Genomic DNA, 20105 nt, shown 5'->3' with positions numbered 1-20105 from the left:
CCAGATGAGAAAAACATAGCAGACCTTTGAGCTGACCTCTGTTTTTCTGCCCTTCAAAATATTGCTCAGCTCCTCTATGTGCCATTCAGTTGTATATTTGCCCAAAATGAAAAAGCCAAACATTACTCAACCCTGGGTCTGCCAAGAACTTTTTTAGAAAAATAAAAATAAAATACGGTGAAGGTGAAGAAGAAAATCTGTGAATATGTTGATCCTTCACACAAGCAGGAAGCCAAGAATTGGATTATTTTACATCATTAATTGTTGATATAGTTTGTTAATGTAACAGACAAAGTGCACGATGTTGACAGGTGTTTAGGTGTGTTTTAAATTCAGTGGAAGAGGATAATGTCATTGAAGTCAATGAATAACACTCCTTTTTTGTGTGGAAATGGCTTCTCTGTAGCACGATATTTCAAATTGTGAATCTCTGATTCTGGGAATGTACTGTAGATGTTATTCTGGCACTTTGCAAACACCTTGCCTTTGTTTGAACGAACTTAGAAATGTAGATTTTGTTTGAGCTGTACTTAGAAGTATGCTAGCTTAGTGTGTTGCACCTAACATATAATTGCTGGTTCTTATTTCCCCTGTAGCCACACTCTGAACTCTGTATTGAGTAAATTGTATGGGCAATTTGTTGAAAAGCTCTTCCACTAAACTCCAGTGGCAGAGGCATACTTTATATGGTTCCTATATCCCTTAAAGAATATTACCTGAACAAAAAAAGAAATAGATTTGTCAGCCTTCTTCTTGCTAGTTTATTTTTGTCTTTCATACAAGCATTTGTGTAGTGTAAGGACAGTGTTACATGCATTGCAGCAGTAGCCCAATTTACCATGTTTAATGAGAACCAACACTGACTAAAGGAATGGCATAATTTTGAGAAACATCACATTGAAAAATTATAAGGCAGGATGATATTGTTTGTAGCCCTTGATTTCCTGGAGAAAATGCATCCTTGATTCTGAGAGTAACAGTTGGCAACACACTGATGTCACCATTGTTTGATTGGGTTTACTGCATTTATTTCTTCTTTATTTGTGCATGTCACAGTGGGTGAAATTGAATTCCTTTTCTCTAGTTTTTTTTTAGATTATTTAATGGGCTCGTCACTTCATGAAGAGGACTGTGTTTATATAGATGTATTTTCACAGGAATCTTTTATTCCCAGCTTTGTGGCTGAGACATGATTATCCACGCTGTTTTGTATTGATAATTAATGTAACCATTATTAGCATGAAGCTGTAAATGATGAATCCACATTAAATCTCATTTAGGAAGCTGAATCGTTTGTTATTTGATGATCACCTAAAATTAAAAGACATACTCTGATCTCCATTGTGTGTGACACGGTCCTGTATTGGACTAATAATGAACTGAGGCTGCTTGTGTGGATTGCCTGATAATACTAAATGAAATCGATACTTCGAAAGTTTTTCTTTTGTGCAAAGTTAGATGTTACAAAATTGAAATATTTTATTATTGGGGTATATAGCAGTAGTTTCATGACTTATATGACCATATCACGGAAGAATATGACCATTCCTTGCTTGTCTACTTTATAATAACTAATTAAAGCAAGTAATTTATCAATATATCAGGAAATACAGTCTGACAAGGTATCTTAGTCAGCACACCCACTATTAATCTCTGCATAATGATGTCTTTCCCCTCCTCGGTTCTGAACTGGCTTCATGCTTAATGCTTCTTTTCCATTTGTGACCAAATTGCACAGTTCATTTTCTTTGTTATCTGTTACCATGAACAGATTTTGCTACCAACATATTTTGTAGGCTGTTCCCTTTTCTTATCACTCATGTTTGTAGTCAAAAGGAGGACATTTTAAAATTCTTCTTTGTATTTAAAATGTATCTTTCTGTCCAATAGGCATGACATCATCATGACATACAAAGAAGTGTTTTGAATGCCTCATGTTTAAAGTAATTAAATTTGGGTATTATCGCCATCTGATTTCTGGATATTAATACAGTACAGTGTTCCTCAGCAGCTATTTTTTATTTACTATTACTTACATATCTGGAGCGTTAAGGTACTGAAAAGAGTGTGTTTTCAAACATCTCCAGTCAACAAAAAGGAGACATTACTGTACCTTTGTTCCTAGTGTCTGTGTTTGTCAGCGAAGTGGAAATTATCTGAGGCTGTTTTGATGATCACAGCCTGACTGATGCCTTATTTGTGTGAAGATTGAAAGTCACTTGTCTTCAGTTATGACTCATGTCTAATGAGGCTTTTACAGAAATGCCCATCAGTATTGCCCTTTTAAACAGTTGCTACTGGCAAAAAAGGGGTCTATCGATAGAGGTGCTGAGGTCTGTATCAGAACAGACTGCATTCTGCATTGGACTCTATTTGCATCAGTTGTCATTGGTACAGAGCTGTGCATAAAATTACTGAATGATTCTTTTTCTAGTCTACCACATTCTCAGCAGATTCTACATAATAAAAGGTTAGAATAAGTGATAATACAAGTAAATAAAATAAAAACATCAGTTAGGAACTGTGTTGGGGGGTGGATCTGGGCACAATAGTTTTAATTGCTGGTGTTTCTTAGGAGCTGTGGCAAACCCGTCTGTGGCAGGCTGTGCAGACAACTAGCAACATGTCAGTCTGTGTGAGGAGCAGGGAAGCAGCAAGCAAGCGAGCCAGGCTATATGAGAGAGATTCCTTCTCAATTTTGTGGAATATATTAGATTTGCAAAGTTGCCCTCAGTCCCGAAAGCTCAAAGACAGGCAAAATCTTATATTTAGTTCTAAAGAAATCACCATTCAATTGCAGACAGAACTTATCTTGAAGATCCAGCTGTTACACTGACCTTGGTATTTCAGTTCCAAACAGCTAATCTGCTGTAGGCAATGATATGTGTAGGAGACAGTCAGAAAAAAAGGAGAGTTTAGTCCTTTCATATTTACTTGTCAGAAAACAGCATTTTCCAGATAAGAAAGAGTTTAGAAAGCTGTTACCATTCACAACACTCACAGCTGTGACCAGTTAGAATTCGAAATAAAGTGACTGGCAGGTTGAGGTAATTTAAAAAAGTAAGGTGTTAGCAGGGTGATAGCACACAACATCCTCAGGTGCAGTATAAACATTCTGGATTTCTGTTTTTTTTTTTAGATAATAAATATGATTCAATTTCATTTTTAAAAAATACAAAAACTAGTTTTGTTTTTGGACAGTCTTCTAAATTCCCGAACTATCCTTTATAAGGAATGCATGCTTTTGACGCATGTAGATACAGATTTTTCCTGTTAGAGGGGCACATTATTATTTTATCTATTATCAAAGTTTAATTCTTGAAAAGGTGCTTTCTTGATTGGCACTTGGGTTACCTTTAATAACTTGATAAATATCTTTATCCATTTTCTCTAAAATGTTAACATTTTTCTTAGATAAAAATGCAGTTACTGCACAGTGTAATGTCTATCACACCTTACAGGCTTCTGAATGCTTTTTTTTTGGAGTACAATGTGCTGTTTTTAAATTATGCCATTAATAGGTATTCAAGGCTTTTGCACACACAGAGTAAGTCTCATGCATAGAAAATAAATACATTCTGTTTTTACTTAATTTCTAAAGGTTTAAATTTGAAAGCTTGAAATTTGCCATTAATTTTTTTATGGACTTGCAAACACAGGCCAGAACATCTATGTTATCAGTGCGGGTGTTGGTTTTCTGATTTTGTAGTGGGCTTTTAGAATATTCCTCTCCTATTTGATATGCATGCTTTCTAAACCTAGGGTGTTCTTTTGGAGTGCCATTTTTCTGCTGATGTGAACACCAACTAATTTAAAATATTGAATCTCCCTGAAAAAGAGAAATGTAATTGTCTAATGAGGTGCCTTAATGAGGTGATTTAGTGCTTATGCAGCAGTCAACATCACTCCAGTGTATCCGTCTTGAATAAGCATGATTTCAATGATCAATTTATCAAAATGATGCAGAAAACATTTAATCAATATTAGAAATTCTGTATACTCATTCTTCTGAAAGCGTAAAAAGGGTAAATATTAAATATTAAATCAATAAAAAATGAGAAAAGCCCAGAAGATGGTATTCCTCTGTTTCAAGGACAAAAAAAGAACATAAATAGGTTTTTTTTATGCTTTGATGCTCACTTTATACTGTATATCCTTTATACTGCAATTTTCATCTTCTAATCAAAACTAACGTGTACAATTACAAAAGCATATACATTCAAGGGGTTGAAAGGCCTGAAAAAAAAGTGAGAACTCAGAAAACGCATAGGCACATGTACTAGACAGGCACACACCAGGCCGAGGGCAGTTGCTGCTTACAGTTGAATTAAAGATGTGCTTTCAGACAGCCGGCTGCCCTCTGACCTATTCTATCCAGCAGGGCGAGCAGGCGTGAGAGGTAATTGCGGAGACGGTACCCTATGGAGAGCAAGAGGCTTCGAAGGTGAAAAAAGAAGGAGATGGGGGCGGGGAGGGGGGGGTGTGGGGGTGGTGATGAGTGAGAGGTTCCAGGCGAAAGAGATTCCATGAAAGAAAGTGTCGCCCGGCGTGCAGAAGTGAGTTTGAAAGACTCTTGGGCAGAGGTAATCTCCTCTCATCTGATTAACTGGTGGTGGAGAAAGCGGGCGGGAGGGGGCCATTGCCCTTTTCTCCCTCCTGTGAGGCCAACAGACTGGCTGCCGGCTCCACACCATGCAGAGGAGGCTCTCCTCTCATCCGCGTGCGTGTAAACACCTGGGGAAGCAAAGGGCCTCCTTCTCCAGAATACCTGGAGAAACGGGATGGATGGTTGATTGCTTTGCAGGCAGAAGGCATCTATAATTCAAAGGTATTAACTATGTACGTCCCCTTCACAATCTCTGATGCATTGGACTAGGAGGACATATGTCAGAGAGAGATACAGATGCTGGAACACATTTTAAAGAGAATGTTATACTCCATTAGGCAGTAAAGCAAATCTTATGGACAAAGGACACCATTCTGCAATGTGACAATGTGTGCCCACACACAGCAAGAGCCATAGTGAAGTACAGAAGAGTTTGGCTTTGAGCCGTTACCCCACCCACCTTACAATTTTCTATTCACCCCTTTCAGCCATTGGACTGTCATCTTTTTGTTCTCATAACAGAGAAAGGTCCTTGCACTAGAAGCTTGTGTCACTGTGGGAAAGCCACTTAGTGGCTTAAGATGTATTAGTATGTTTTCATCCTCTTGCACAAATATTAAATGGTTGGCCCTGGCAGTCAGTGATTTACACGTTGGCTGTCTCTCACACTGGAGTTATTTTCTCTGGACACTGACAACATCTTTCAATGCTGGGAGATGAATTGCAGCAGGAGAATCAGTCACATTAGAAGGAGACAGTGCCTGTTAGTCTCGATCCATGACTGAGGAAAAGGTGTTGCACCTGGAATGTAAGGATCTTGTCTTTGCAGTGTTTTTCACTCTCATTGTGCTCCTATAACCTTAGTTATTGTTATTACATGTATACAACCATGGAGATGGGGGAAAGATCTAGATGTAATAAGTATATTAATGGGGGAGGGGTGTGACAAGAAATAGAGGGGCTAGGTTTTCTTGTTTCTTTGTCTTCTGAATGAAACTGCAGAAATGTAAAACAAAGAATTAGATTCATCTTTAATATAATAATGCCATCTGCCATCACGGGAATATCATTATTTTGGCAATGTGTATTTTTAAATTATTTTCCTATCTTCCTTTTTAAAGCAGAAAATCTGTTTCATTGCAGTATTGAAATTGGTTTCCTCTTGCTGCAGAGGTGGGCACAAGCGAAGCCCCAACTGTCTTTCCAGCCTGTGAATTAATTAGTACAGGACAAGCAACAAGAGGCTGGAATTTTCCCTTCTGGACAGGGAATTGCGGCTCTGTTCCACTTCTGAGCTCTCCATTGGGAAACGTGGTGCGGGGTTAACTGGGGGAAAAATCTTTATATTTAATTCTGTGAGATCCCTGGGGTTTTCACGGATGGGCACACGGCTGAGAAAAATACCTGCCAAAAATGCAAGATCCCTAGTGACCGGTGTGATTGCAAATGGAAATACACGTACCCACAATGTGGGAAGCAGCATACTGAGTGCACAGATCAGTGCGTATATGTGTGTTTCTTGGTGCTGTGCATCAGGTGTGGTTGCAGTAAATATGAAAATATAACCTAGATGCATGTCCCACAACACCCTTTATAAAAAAAAAGATGGTTCATTATTAGCTCATTAATAGTACAAGTAGCTGAAAACATTAGAAAACCAGATTTACCCAGCAGTCACTAAAGTTGTCATATTGCAATGTAACTTAGGGAAAAAAACTTTACCAACAAATTGCTTTTGCTGTCCTGATAATAGAGGGTACAGTATATTGTGTTGCAGACCAGGGGTTGTTGAACAGTGTGCATTGTGTATAGATTTCATTGAAGAGGCACAATAAAACAATTTCCTTTTTGTTCGCTGACCCTAAATCCTATCTGTTCACTTGTTCAACCTATCTGTTGGCAGTTTACAAGCAACTTTTAAAGAAATGAACCATATTCATAAAACATGTAGATGTATGTTGTATATATGTTGCACTAATTATACCATCTGCTTTTTTAAATAATTAATTCTGTCAAGGATTCTGAATGTAAGATATTCATTATTTGTTAAAAATAATAATATAAAAAGGTTGGTTAGCTTTCAGAAAGCCTAAATATACTGTACAGGCCTATACATAGGCTTTAAAATGTAATGTGAATGTGCTCAGACCATCCCCATCCATTTATACAGTACAGTGGGAAAAACAAATAGCAAAATATGTTATGGATTGAATAATGTGTTTCAGTTAAATTCACATTGTAATAGTAGCATGACCAAGAGCAACGGCATATTTGTTCAAAGTAATTAATTGAGTTCCAGAAAAAAGAGGAACACATTTATTCACACCTCTACTCCTTTAAGTAAAGTTAAAAACAAAACAAATCTACAATAGCATTTTGCTTTTTGGAAGAGCAATTGAAGGCTCTGGACCTACTTTACAGTATATAGACTTTAGAGGCTTCCAAAGGTTTCCTGTTTCCCCTGGGTATAAAAGGAGGTGATACACTGGAAACATTCAGTAGTAGCAAGCATCATCATGGTAAAGGTCAGAAAGCTGTTTGAAGGCTAAAGGCAATTGGGCATTAATCACAAATTGGTGAACGGCTATAAAACAATCCATGAAATGCTGAATTTGCTATCCTGCTAAGCACCACAGGCTGTGAATCCATAAATCCAAAGGCAACAGTTGGAGATCTCCAATCTATACTTCAGGATATAAGTACCAAAAACTCTTCAGACTTCTGTCCAATGGAACATTTGTGATTCTAACTCAAGATGGCAGATAACTAACAGAAAAGAAAGAGACAGAAAGACTTAGAGCAACACTACATAGAATAATGTTAGTAAATTTCCCCTCTGAAATGCCAAAACCTCTTAGCTTACTACAGAAGCCATGTATTTAGTGTATTCTCTGCCAGGGGAGGATTTACAAACTACTAATCACAGGGGTCTGAATAAATGCGACCTTCATATTTTCTGGATTTAGAATAATTATACATGACAAATGCAATGCAATGCTAATAACATTTTGATAATTTTTTAGCCAAAAACATTATTCATTCTGAAAATCTGTCATTACATTATTGCTCCTATTTAATCAGGGGGTATGAATACATTTGGAGGGCACTATACCTGTGGAAATCTACCAGACTAAACTAGTTAAGTATCCCGTAGTATCTTATTGGGTGAGAAGAATCAGCATAGGTGGATGTGCTTTTGATGAAGGCAAGGACATGGTACGTTGTGACTTCTTTCCAGGGCAGTGGCTCTGTGCAGTTGACTGGCTAGGCAGACGCTGTCATTCACAGCTTTTGGCATTTTCTCTTAGCTGTGGAAGGGGAGCCAAGGGAGAGAGTGACAGATTGGCTCCCTGTGGTTTTTCCTTTTCGAATTTCCTTCTATTCTGGCATGTTGTCAAGTATTCTGCCTAGAAAGACTTTATCTTTCAAAGAAGCTTATCTTCCTCCTTTTTTCTTAGTTTTTTTCTTCTACCTTTCCCCCTCTATCTCAGCTGTTCAAACTGAGAAAGAAATTACAAAACTATCACAACAAATATCTACTGTTGGAAAGGACTATTGTGATGTTCTCCTGTCTTTTTATGAACACATTTAAGAATTTTTAAATGTAAAAGTATGTTACTGTTTATTTCATCTATATTTTAGAAAAACAAGAGTAATGAGAATCTAATAACAGTTGTGGAAACTGTGTAGGTAGAGAGAAAGAAAATGCAATGCCAACCGCATTGTCAAGGTAATGTACAGTAGATGTCTACAAGACAACCTTATCAAGCCACTTGGGTGTGATGTCACAGAATTCAGGAGAAATTACGAATTGTATGGCTTTTTTATTTTTGAGCCACCAGCTGCTCTAAGTGGAAGCTGAGTTTCAGCCAAGAGCCCAGGGCATTGTTTGCCTGCGTTTCATGAAGAAATGACACTAATAGCTGCAACCTTGCACAGCCAGAGCACAAATTACCACTAATATTACAGGTACTGTAGGGAAGTGGGGGTCCACTAATGTGCCTTAATTACAGCCATTCCTAGTGGGGGTTATCTATTATCTCCCTGGTGGATCCTGTGACTGTAGTCTGTCTCTCTTTTAATATTGTCCAATCTCTTCCTCTTTGTCCTTTTTTTTTACCTGATAAAGCAGCTGTGATAGAGAAATTACACTTTAGCTTTAATTTACTATGTTATCCCCAAATCCTTTCTTTTCGTCTCATTTCATTTTCATTTTGAGTGCTTTCTTAGTGTTTCTTAGTGTATTTCCAAAATGGGACAGCCATCAAAATTAACTGTTAGCTTTTCCTTTGTGTAATCAGGAAAATTCTCATCAAGATTAATCATATTATTTTCCCTTTGGGTGGGGTGGACAATCTAGCATTTGTCGTCAAAAACAACTATTCACGTATTTGAACAGCTGCACTTTTTCTAGAGACTTTGTCTAATTAGGCTTTACCAGTTTAAGAGTTACAACAAAGAGCCCATTTACCCATCTATCAACATATCTTGACTGGCCATCATATTAGTTCTTTCTAGCAACATGATTTACCGTCATAGATCGTCTATAGATTACAGGTTTGCAGTAGTGTCATACGTAATAAAATACAGGAGTGTGAAGTAATACCTTTTTTTCTGGTCATTAGTCTTTCTTGTGGATGCATTAATGGCAGAGTGAAGAAGATCAACTAAAGTGAGAAAGTGAGACAGAATTAAGAAATTTGAGTTTTTTTTACAAACTGCGTGTAAACAATTTCTTCCATGCTAAAATAACATGGTTGTAAAAAACTTGCTCTGCATTTTTTTTGTTTAACTGAAGAAGGAGAAGGCCACATAGTTAATATTGCCCTTTGCATATAATCTGGATAAGAAATGCATTAATTAAATAAAGCAATCACCAGCAAACAAGAGAAAAATTATTTAATACCCGTTTTATTCTAATTCTAGATAGAAGCAGAGTGAGTGTTTTGTGGTCTTCTAATGCAAGGGTTATTTGTTTTCTTGCAGTCATTTGGTTCTGTCTTTTGGAGCTCACAAATGGAATGCCATAAATTGAAAGAAATGGTTTTGAAGGGTGAGTGAGAGTGCTGTAAAAAGGAGAATATGACTCCTTTCAGTTGCATTTAGCATACAAAATAAATTTGAAATGGCTATTAAGGGCTGAACGGGACCCTACTCAATTAAGGTAAGTTGAAGGAAAAATAAAATTCTCATACTCACAGAAAAAAACAACTTTTCAGAAGCTACATTCAATGTATTGCTTTAGAACCACAGAAAAAATATTTCTCCTCCTGTTGCTGTGAACCCTGTATAATATTCTGTATTATCTTAATCCAAGTCATAAACCACCACTTATGTATTCATCATGTTGAAAGTAACTGCAAGAAGTTGTAATTTAAAAATGAATTCCATGCCTAATTGAACTTAGTCACTACAAACTACTCGTGAAAAACTAATGATTTCTCCTTACACAGCGTATGTAAATATCTGCTTATAAACACTGATTCAAATGCACAAATTATTTGTATATAACATTTTTAATAGAACACTAGGAAATCAAACAATATTTGCTGAGTGCATTCCATTTCATTCAAGAGCACCTTTCTGAATGCAAATGGAAGTCCACATTTGCCAAGTTAAGATGCACACATACCAAGGCAGTAAGGGTGATCATTGATGATCTGAGTGCTCCTCTACAATATTGCCAAACAATACTCTGATACCATTTAAGGACTATTTTGTTTTTTAAAAACATTAACCTTGGGAGCTGAAACCACTTTTCTTTGAATTGAAACAGTAAATCTTAGCTGATGCACCTGATGAATCCTTTGCAAAACTGTAGCACGAAGAGCTGTTTACCAAAGGACAGGACTGTACTGTACATTACCAAAATAAGTTGTTCCCTGTTTACCAGGGAAAATAAAATGCAGAGAAATGTTTTTACAGAAACTTCATATTAATTTTAACTTAAAGCATGGAATTGATTTGCTGAGCTTGGCACAATCTAAATCACTCTTTGCAAAGCTGTATAAGGCCTCCAAGACCTGTAATGTGGATAATATCTAAAGCCTTATAATAAAGCTTTATTCTCAAGGCTGTAGAGTATGCTTGAACAACACATTCAATTAACGACAACCTTGCCTTTCCCAGTAAACCAAATAATTAATAAGTAATGGATAAAGCAGCCACATCACACTTGATGGCAAAAAAACCCAATCCACTGTCCTTCATTTGGATGGATTTTACTTTTAATTCTGAAATGTGCTGTCAGTAGAAAGCAGGTCAACTCAATCAGTGAACCTCAGAAAATGGAAAATACTTAGCTTGCCTCTTAGCTGCACCTAGGACTTTGTTAAGAAAACATTGCTAAATTGTTTTGTTGGTAACAAAGTGTTGTGGTTGATAGATCAATTCTTTTTTCAATCAATCAGTTTATTTGAAGCTGTATTTTTCTTGATACATAATTTACCTTTAGTATATGGACAAGGACAGGGAAAAGAATGCTACAGCATGTTGAGATCGTAATTGCAGTATAATAAAGAAGCTCCACATCTGACATTTTGAAGTATTTTAAAAATATTTTTATAGTGATTTCAATTATTATAATGCGTTAAAAGACTCCTCAAAGAAATATATGGTGCACTGAAATAAGGAACCTCATTTCTATTGCACAAGTTGCATTTCACATTCAGCATCAGGCCTCAGATCACTATGAGCCACTAATTTGTTTCCCCACCTCACTTTACTCACAACCAAACAAGGTCAAGAACAATCACAACAGAAAGAGAGATCACACAGAGCATGCAGAATAAGATGCTGTATGCAAAAAAATGGAATGATAGAAATGATTAAAGAAATTCCTTTAAGTCTCATTCCTCGCTTGCAAACAAAGCAGCTAAAAATTGGCCTCTGTCCTAGTTGGGCATTAGCCTAAACACAACAAGTGTGTGACAGTGTTGTCTTTGTGCAGCTGCTGCTAAACCATATTTACATCAGCAAAAAGTAAACACTACTGATGCATTATTAACACTGGGGAAAAAGGGAGTCTGTGGATGTTTAATGAGAGTTGTGGTCTTATAAAAATCAATTTTCATAATAGTATGTTTCACTGAAATACAGTAGTATAAGCCATTCTTGGGGTGAATGAGAGTGAGCATTACATAGTAAGGTGTCATGAGTGGACACACAATTGACATAAGCATTAGAGAACTCCTTTATCTCAGAGCGGACACTGGATGATCGGGGCAGTTATTTTTATTGATGTCTTGAATGGCTGTGCATTACAAAACTGATTTATTTTTTAGTAGATTGTATTGAATACCCTTGAGATCACTGTTTCCTGCCTTAACAATTGTTGGTTGGAAAAAAATGCCTTTAAGCAACTGATGTGGGGAAGCACAAAACATGTCTATATTAAAATGAGTATATAATCACTGAATATGATTATAGAGTGAGCTCTCTATGTTCTTGATCAAATCAGTATTATTGAACCTTTGTATCACAGATATCCTGATACCCCTCTCCCCATCTAAAATTTCTTCTTCTTATTCAAAGTTTCTATGTATATTTTTAATTAAAACAAAACAGTTAGTTTTAAAAGCAATGGAAACAAACTGAATATAAATTGCACACACATGCTGTTTATTTGGCATATTGCATAATGCTTACAATAGACGCACAACGTGTCTGTCTGAGAAGAAGGCTGTTCAACAAATGAAAATAATTAGAGAGTGTATCACTTTCAATTAAGAAGTACACAGAGTAATTATCTTTTTGGTTATTGTTAAATTGCCATTTTCAGTGCAACTGCTGTATAATTAGACTGTGTCAGGGGAAATGCTGTATTCTTTAAAAGGCACATAATGTTACAGCCTCCAGTGTGTTCTCACAAACTGGCAAGGGTGTAATGTGCTTACAAGAATAGACTATAGAAGACTGTAGCTCAAGGATCTGTCATTAAGTCATTTTAAACATAAACATACAGTATTAAATGTTATTACTATGTTATTGGTAATAGTTAAATTTTAAAGCATTATAACTAATAAATAAAAATGAAACTAATCACTGCTAATAGATCTTTAAAATGCAGGACTTTAAGAAAAACAGAGAACAGGGATAAATAGATAAAATCCCTCAGATACAGAAAGTCGCACTCGTTGGCAACATGTACTTGAGAAAGTGTAGACAGCTGAGACTAATTTGCTGAAACGGCAAACTGCATGCTAAGAAAACAGGAAAATGGGCCAGTGGTACTAGTGGTCAGCTCTCACTGTGATCCCCAAATATTGTAGAGCACAGCTGGTCCTTCACTACCAGGGTGGGAGGAGCATGGATGGGCTAGGGCAGTCTCATTGTGCCACGTAACAGCAATGCCTGAGGCCTAACAGCAATGAATGAGTTTGAACTAACATCACTAACACAGCAGAAACACATTGCTCCTCTCGTGTGTGCTGAATGTCCCTAGACATATAAGTCACTAGACAACTGTCACATAGCAGCTCAGAAATGTTAGGAGTGCATTTATACTGTAGTCCTTTTCCCCATGCATGCACAGGAGATCATGGCAATGATACAGGCAATCTCAAAATAGAGAAAGCACAAAGCACATAATTTGTCTTTACCTCAGTAAGAAACATACAATAACATAAATTTACAGTATTTAGAAGTATATTTTTATCCTAGTCAATTCAAGATTCAAAATTGGAACTATTGTTTTGGTTTAACGGCATTTCTAATGCCTTCGAAACACCTTCTTTTGAGGCGTTCCAGCAGCTATGTGTGGTTTCACTGGGATTTTAATGTGAAGGTCTTTTGTATCTTTGTTTATGAATTAAAGGGCCTAATAAGGAGTGTAAGTTGTCAGTCTTATTTTTTAAATTAAATGGAGGTTGCCGTGGACTAACTCTCAAAGCTTTTTTTGTCCCAATGCACTTAGGGCTAATATAATTGTAGGTAAATTACAGACATTAATCCTCTTTGCACTTTGGGCAAGTGGTTGTGTTTGTGTGACAGGCGCAGTACAGAACACTATTATAAGTTCTCATCACTCTCCATTTGACATATCTCTATTATGTCTGTGCTGTGTGGGTAGGACTGTTTTGTTGTACGGTGGTATCTGCTGGACACATGCACAGCAGAGGTATACTTTTCACATTTTCCTCCATATAACACTGTCTTCCCCTTTCGTGAATTGAAATATAGCAACCATAATGATAGCAGTGTTTATTATTTAAATGCCATCGTTGGGTTGTAAAATATTACCAGCATCACGGGCGGGACAAATGAACAGTTCTTGGTACAGGACATTCTGTTACACAGTATATTAATGGCTGGTGTTGAAAGGGACAGATCATTCTAATTCTGATAAATGGTCATTTTGGCAGAAAGGCGAGGAGATAGCAAGAGACACAAAAGAGGCTTCGTTTGTGCCTTGGATTTCTGTAAACTCATTAATCATGTCAGCTCATACAACTTCCTATTCCCACCCCACCATTACAGCCAAACAACTGTTAGTGGAGGTTTTTTATATTTTAAAGTTCTTAATGCCAGCATGTTTAGCTACTGTATGATAACAATTACGAGTACATAAGTAGTAAGGTTTTATTTTCTGTATTCATCAGCATTAAATCTGTGTGTGCTTAAGCCGACATGTTGTCAATGTACTGCCCAGTATTTGTGAAGAAAATAGAGCTTTTATACGGCAGAAACTGGAATAAATGATTTATACCATTAAATGCTGATGGAAGCAGATATCCAAATGGCAGTTACTCTCTTTTTTTCTATTCACTGTCAGGAGCTTTTGAGGATGAAATACTCTAATTTCCCTTCTGTTTGCTAGAAAATGTTTAATTCTGGGTCCTACATCTTGAAATGTATCTGGGTTTGCCAATAGATTTCAATATATCATGCAGAATTTAAAGCATACATTCACAAAATCAAGAACAAGTTGCAGCAATTAGTCTTGTTTTAGGAAATACAGATAGGTGTGGAGTCTGTCTAAATATAAACATATAAATGTTTTCAGTGTTTGTACATAATATCATGAAAATATGTTTTTGTGTTGTTGCCTGCAAATGTTTTCTGGCTAATGAACAAAAAACAAACATTGTGTTGTAAGAAATTCCCTCACTACTGTAGATATTTCATTTATATTGTATCTTTTTTCATATGTTTTATATAGATCTGGAGCATGAGCTGAATTCTTTTTTCTCACATATTTAATAAAGGGTGGTGAAACCCTTTCTCCACAGCCTTGATATTATTGTTCCCATTACACTTAATTTATATCCTCACTGCACCTGCTGCTGTTGAGGTTTGTATTATTCCATAGTACTGTCTGCTGCCTTTAAATTTGGTTAAGAAAGAAAAATAGGCCACAGATTTTCTTCACTTCATACAGCTTCACCTTTTTAAAAGACAAATACAAAAGTCAAGGGCTTATTTCCCCTCAAAACTAAAAACTTTGTAGCATGCTAAGGATTCTGTATAAATGAATATTCAAAACTATTATTCTGGCTGATTATCTGTCATGAAACAAAGGAAAAAGCCAAGCTGCTTTTGTGGAGTTAAGACTCCTCATAACAAGAAACGCCTGCTATTGTGCCCTGTAGCATATATAAACATACATTAGTAATTCATTCCCTTTGCCTGTCTTTTTGGTGACTCGTGGGATGACGGAATGTGCTCTGCTGGCAGCTTTACATAATCAAAGGTATATATCATCTCCTTAGTGACAGTCCCTGCTCTCATGCACCCATTGATTGCTAGAAAAGCTGTGAAGGGCTATTATCTCTTGGCTTGTTGTCATTCCACCAGTCACTACTGCTGAGGTTCTGAAAAGTAGGCTGATCTAAACTCCAGCTAACTAGGATTCCAGTTTCTTTTCAGAATCCCATTGCCTAAAAAAGGCTCCCATCCTTACGTCCTAAATCCTAGTAATGAGGTCTGCTCTTCGTTTCATTTTTGAGCTTCTGTGCCAAAGCCTTTTTTTCTTTCCTGTTTTAAGCATATAATATGAAGTCCTGTGTTCACGTTAATGAGGCCTCTTGAGTTTTCACTTGTTAAGTGAGACTGTTGCAGTTGGATTTAAGGATTGTGTGTCTGCTAACCCTCAGGATTATGTATGTTTTATGTTGATGGTTTACTTATAGATTTGTTGCACTCTGGACAGATTATGACAAGACCTATAGAAACCTTCAACATTAAAACGAAAACTGGACAAAAGAAAGGGATGGGAAAACAGAAGAACAGTCGACCTGGGTTCATTTCTCAACCTATCCTTGAGTCTGTTAAAACAAGACTGTATTGCTATTCTGAGTGTATAGATTGATGAGGCATTATGTTTAAAGTAATCTTAGATTATGAAATAATTATCCATAGTGGAGAAAGCAACTGAAGTGGATTAGGAGTTAATCAGAATGTGGTGTTAAAACAATAGTAGAGAGGAAGGAGGAGGTTTTATAATTTAGCACCTTTCAGGGAACATCTACTGTTTGAACAGTAATAATAGAGAATTTCCGGATTTATTGTAAAATGAAAAAAGTAGAGCATTTTAGCTGTGCTTCGCCAGGCTGACCTTCAGCAGTAACAGTGTCACTGCTGATTAGGATGGAGATACATTATGGCCAACAGCAGGAAAACAAAAAAATATGCTCAGTTTTGGATTTCCATAAACAAGATTTATTTGCCTGCCACTAAGATGTTTGTTTACCACAGTTGTTTACCAGCTTCATAGGTTGCTGCTGCAAGTGGTGTCAGTGGACCAGTAGATGGAGCTCTTTCCTCTGGACCAGAATTTCCAAACTGATGTCCCAGCATTTTGAATGGAACTAAACTCTAGATGCTGTCCATTGAATGAGACATTAAAATGGGGTCCTGACTATTCATTAAAAGGTCCCATAGGTCTTTTTGAAAGAAGGGGGGTGTTAACCCTGCTGTCCTGGCTGAATTCCAATCTTGGGTTGTACAAACTGGCTTTCCTAAAGTTCCCCTCTCGATTCAGTCAGTGAAGCAATTTCTCACTTCTCCACATGATCAGCAGTAAAGTGGGGCTGCTAGTGTAAAATGGCTGCAGTGCATCGCCCCACCCAGTTGTGTGCTGCAGTTTTCTCCTATTTCTAAGCAGAGAAATATTGTATATCCATTCTCAGGCCTTGCAACTGTTAATGTTCCTTTTTATGCTCCAGTATTTCTGAGGAGCTCTTTTTAACATATTGCACACAGTGCATAATTCCAGTGATTGCTTTACAGCTACAGCAGTGTAAAAGTGGTCTGTTAACAGTGGCTAGCCTGATACCAAAGTGAGCAGCTCGATTTAATGGTCTGGCAGGAATAGTATTGCTGTACTTATAACTCATACAAATCCTAATATGCCGGTTAAAGTACTGTGAATGTAACTATCTTAAAAAGACTCCATTAGTCTCCAATGCTATTTGTACTTTGCAGTCAATTTTGTCTAAGTGCAATTCAATACTACATACAGTATTCTTGAATTTGGAATGCAAAACCTTCAGAATACATAAAGTCAATCATCTAATCACAGAGTCAATGCAAAATCATGTCTAGACAAGAAAATTTTCAACTGTACAACATCTAAGATAATTGCAGGATTGTATTCCAATAAACTGCAGCTAGGAACAGTTACATTTTAGAAAGTAGAACTTCTAAAGTTCTTGTCTTTTTTTCCTCCAGATTATGGTACTTTCTAGGTTAAAATCAAGTGTTCTAAAATGAAGTGGGTTTCTAATGGTCACTGGGTCAATGTCTAGACAATATAGTCACTACAGAAGAAAACTATCAAAGAAGTGTATCAATGATAGGATATGTAATCACTTATTGATCAAAGGTAAGTACATTTATCACCTTCACCCTCACCAGGAAAAATTGACTGAAAATGGAATGGTGGATGATTAAGTACACATTCGGTGTTTACATTTACTGATCCAGAAAGGAAACCAAATGTGGTTCTTGGTGAATTTTAAAATTGGAATCTGGGAGATAACTTTAATCTTTCCTCTGCAAGTCCTTTGAGGAATCTGCTTCTCGAGTGAAGTAGAAACAGACGGAAAATGGCAGAAATGGAGGCCCCATTTATCAAAATTACGTCTGTGTCTTGAATTGGTGATATAAGCTAAAGACTTGTCTTTGTAAACTTTGTCATATGGTTATAGAACCATCAGAAAGTTAAGAAACAAGAATGAAGAAAGAATGAAAAGGGAATTCTAGTAGAATGAGAACATGATTTTTCTTAGTATGAACTACATATCATACATTGACCTTCTTAACTGCAGCAACTGAGCATGTCACTTAATTCACCATTAACTACACAGATGACACTTGCCTAATTGTTTTTTATGGAGCAGTAGGCACAGTCATTGTCTACATTCCTCCTTACAATAATTCTAACATGTTGTCCAACAGACAAGGACAGAGAGAAGTGGCAGCAGTAAATGCTCGGGCTGATTCCTTTGTCTCATATCGCCTGTTTTCTCTCCCCCACAGTGGGAAGAAGTGAGCGGGTACGACGAGAACCTGAACACAATCCGCACTTACCAGGTCTGCAATGTATTCGAGTCCAGCCAGAACAACTGGCTGCTGACGACCTTCGTCGATCGCAGGAGTGCCCAGCGCATCTACGTGGAGATGCGCTTCACGGTCCGTGACTGCAGCAGCATCCCCAACGTGCCCGGCTCCTGCAAGGAGACCTTCAACCTCTACTATTATGAGACAGATTCAGTCATCGCCACCAAAGGCACAGCTTTCTGGACGGAGGCTCCCTATCTCAAAGTGGACACCATTGCGGCCGACGAGAGCTTCTCGCAGGTAGATTTTGGAGGGCGGCTGATGAAGGTCAACACCGAGGTGCGCAGTTTTGGCCCCCTCACCAAGAATGGCTTCTACTTGGCCTTCCAGGATTATGGTGCCTGCATGTCCCTGCTGTCTGTCCGTGTCTTTTACAAGAAGTGCCCCAGTATTGTGCAGAACTTCGCTATCTTCCCTGAGACCATGACAGGCGCTGAGAGCACCTCACTGGTTATTGCACGAGGTACCTGCATCACCAACTCGGAGGAGGTGGACGTGCCCATTAAACTGTACTGCAATGGGGATGGCGAGTGGATGGTGCCCATCGGGAGCTGCACCTGCAAAGCTGGCTACGAACCAGATAATGGGAATGAGTGCAGAGGTAAGACTCTCTTTTCATTACTGACACTCAAAGAGGTTGAGTATAAAAATAAAACAGTAACCTTTTTAGAAGCCCTTGTCTCCTGTCTTCCTGTCTTCTGCTGAAGCTCTGAATTGTTGCTGAATCAGTGATATTGTAAGAATAACTGTGAATTAAGCAGAAGTTTCCTACTGCTGTATTTTCTACTTCAAATCAAAATGTGTGCTCTAACAGGTCATTTTATATGTAAAATTCATTATAAATGCATATGCATTGACAGCCAAGGTCCACCTTTCCCCATTAAATTCTGAAAATGATTCTTAGTTACACAGAGTTTATGTAAATGATTATTTTGTTTCGTACACAACAACTCATTGCCTTATGAAAAAGAATCGCTGGGGAAACTATTGATTTGTAATTCTATGCTCCATCTGGAATGTGTGTGATTGCAAAACAGAATTTTGTCCTTTGTTCCTTTGAACCTATATTGAGATAAATCTATGTTTTGTAATTTCAGTTTTTTTTTTCAAGTTAGAAGATTGCTTCTCCACGATGAGAACGAGACCAGAATTTATAACACAACTTTGTCTTCAGAGGTTATTCCTGTTCATGTTATAAACTGTCCGTACCACTGAATTAAAACATTTGCTGGTACCATTTCTTTGTTCTGGGGATAAGCTGCCACACCATCTCAGGTCATGCCTACCTGTCAAATCTCAGTATGAAGCAAATGTCCAGCAAATAAGAAATGTATTGTAATATTGTAAAAGAGAAAAGACTTAGCATAGCTGGAAGCAATGTTAAAGAAAACAAAGTCTTAAACGTAAGAGCAGTAAGTCACACATTATTTTAACTGTGTAGTCGTTATTATTCTAATGGAGCTTGTCATTTAATGCAGCTCTACACAGTATGTAATGCACTAAAATAAAGAGGCTGTGTAGAGTAAGCCAGTGAGATGTATTAGGGCTCAGAAAACAATCAATCTAAATGGCCATATGTTATCAGGCTCACCTAGGCAGTGATGTTTAGTAAACAAGCTGTTTTGGCTCTGGTACATTAGTGTTGTGCTTGGACATCAGTTTAGAAAAACCTGTGGTAGCCATTGGTTTTTGCTTGATAGATGCTATTTCTCGTGATGTTGTTGACTACAGATTTAATCAGGAGGGACGTCAGCTATTCCAATAACCCCAGCTAAGAGAATTTATCTGAGACTCACCTTACTGCTGACAATAAATTGCAGCATATCTCTGTCAACTCCTTCACAAATTGTAGCAGGAATAAAAACACCTCGCAGTTCTTTTGGCACTTTAACAAGATATGTGAGCGGTGGCCGTGGTTAAAGTTGAAGCACTACCTAAA

General features: G+C 37.4%; 1 protein-coding gene across 3 annotated transcripts in view; it reads left to right on the top strand.

The window, feature by feature from the left end:
* Window positions 1-20105, top strand: part of ephb1 (EPH receptor B1) — a 205902-nt gene that overhangs the window by 67411 nt on the left and 118386 nt on the right. For all 3 annotated transcript variants that reach the window (XR_015929091.1, XR_015929092.1, XM_088616403.1), the window contains exon 3: window positions 18086-18767. Coding sequence is in view for 1 of the 3 variants with exons in the window: in XM_088616403.1 (XP_088472529.1) it covers window positions 18086-18767 (682 nt within the window). In the remaining 2 variants the exon portion in view is untranslated. The remainder of the gene's footprint in view (window positions 1-18085; window positions 18768-20105) is intronic.

This window comes from Lepisosteus platostomus, chromosome 2 (genome assembly GCF_059453375.1).
Source record: "Lepisosteus platostomus isolate fLepPlt1 chromosome 2, fLepPlt1.hap1, whole genome shotgun sequence".
NCBI lineage: Eukaryota > Metazoa > Chordata > Actinopteri > Semionotiformes > Lepisosteidae > Lepisosteus > Lepisosteus platostomus.
Note: the sequence above shows the minus strand (reverse complement) of the source record. Positions and strands in the feature narration are given on the sequence as shown.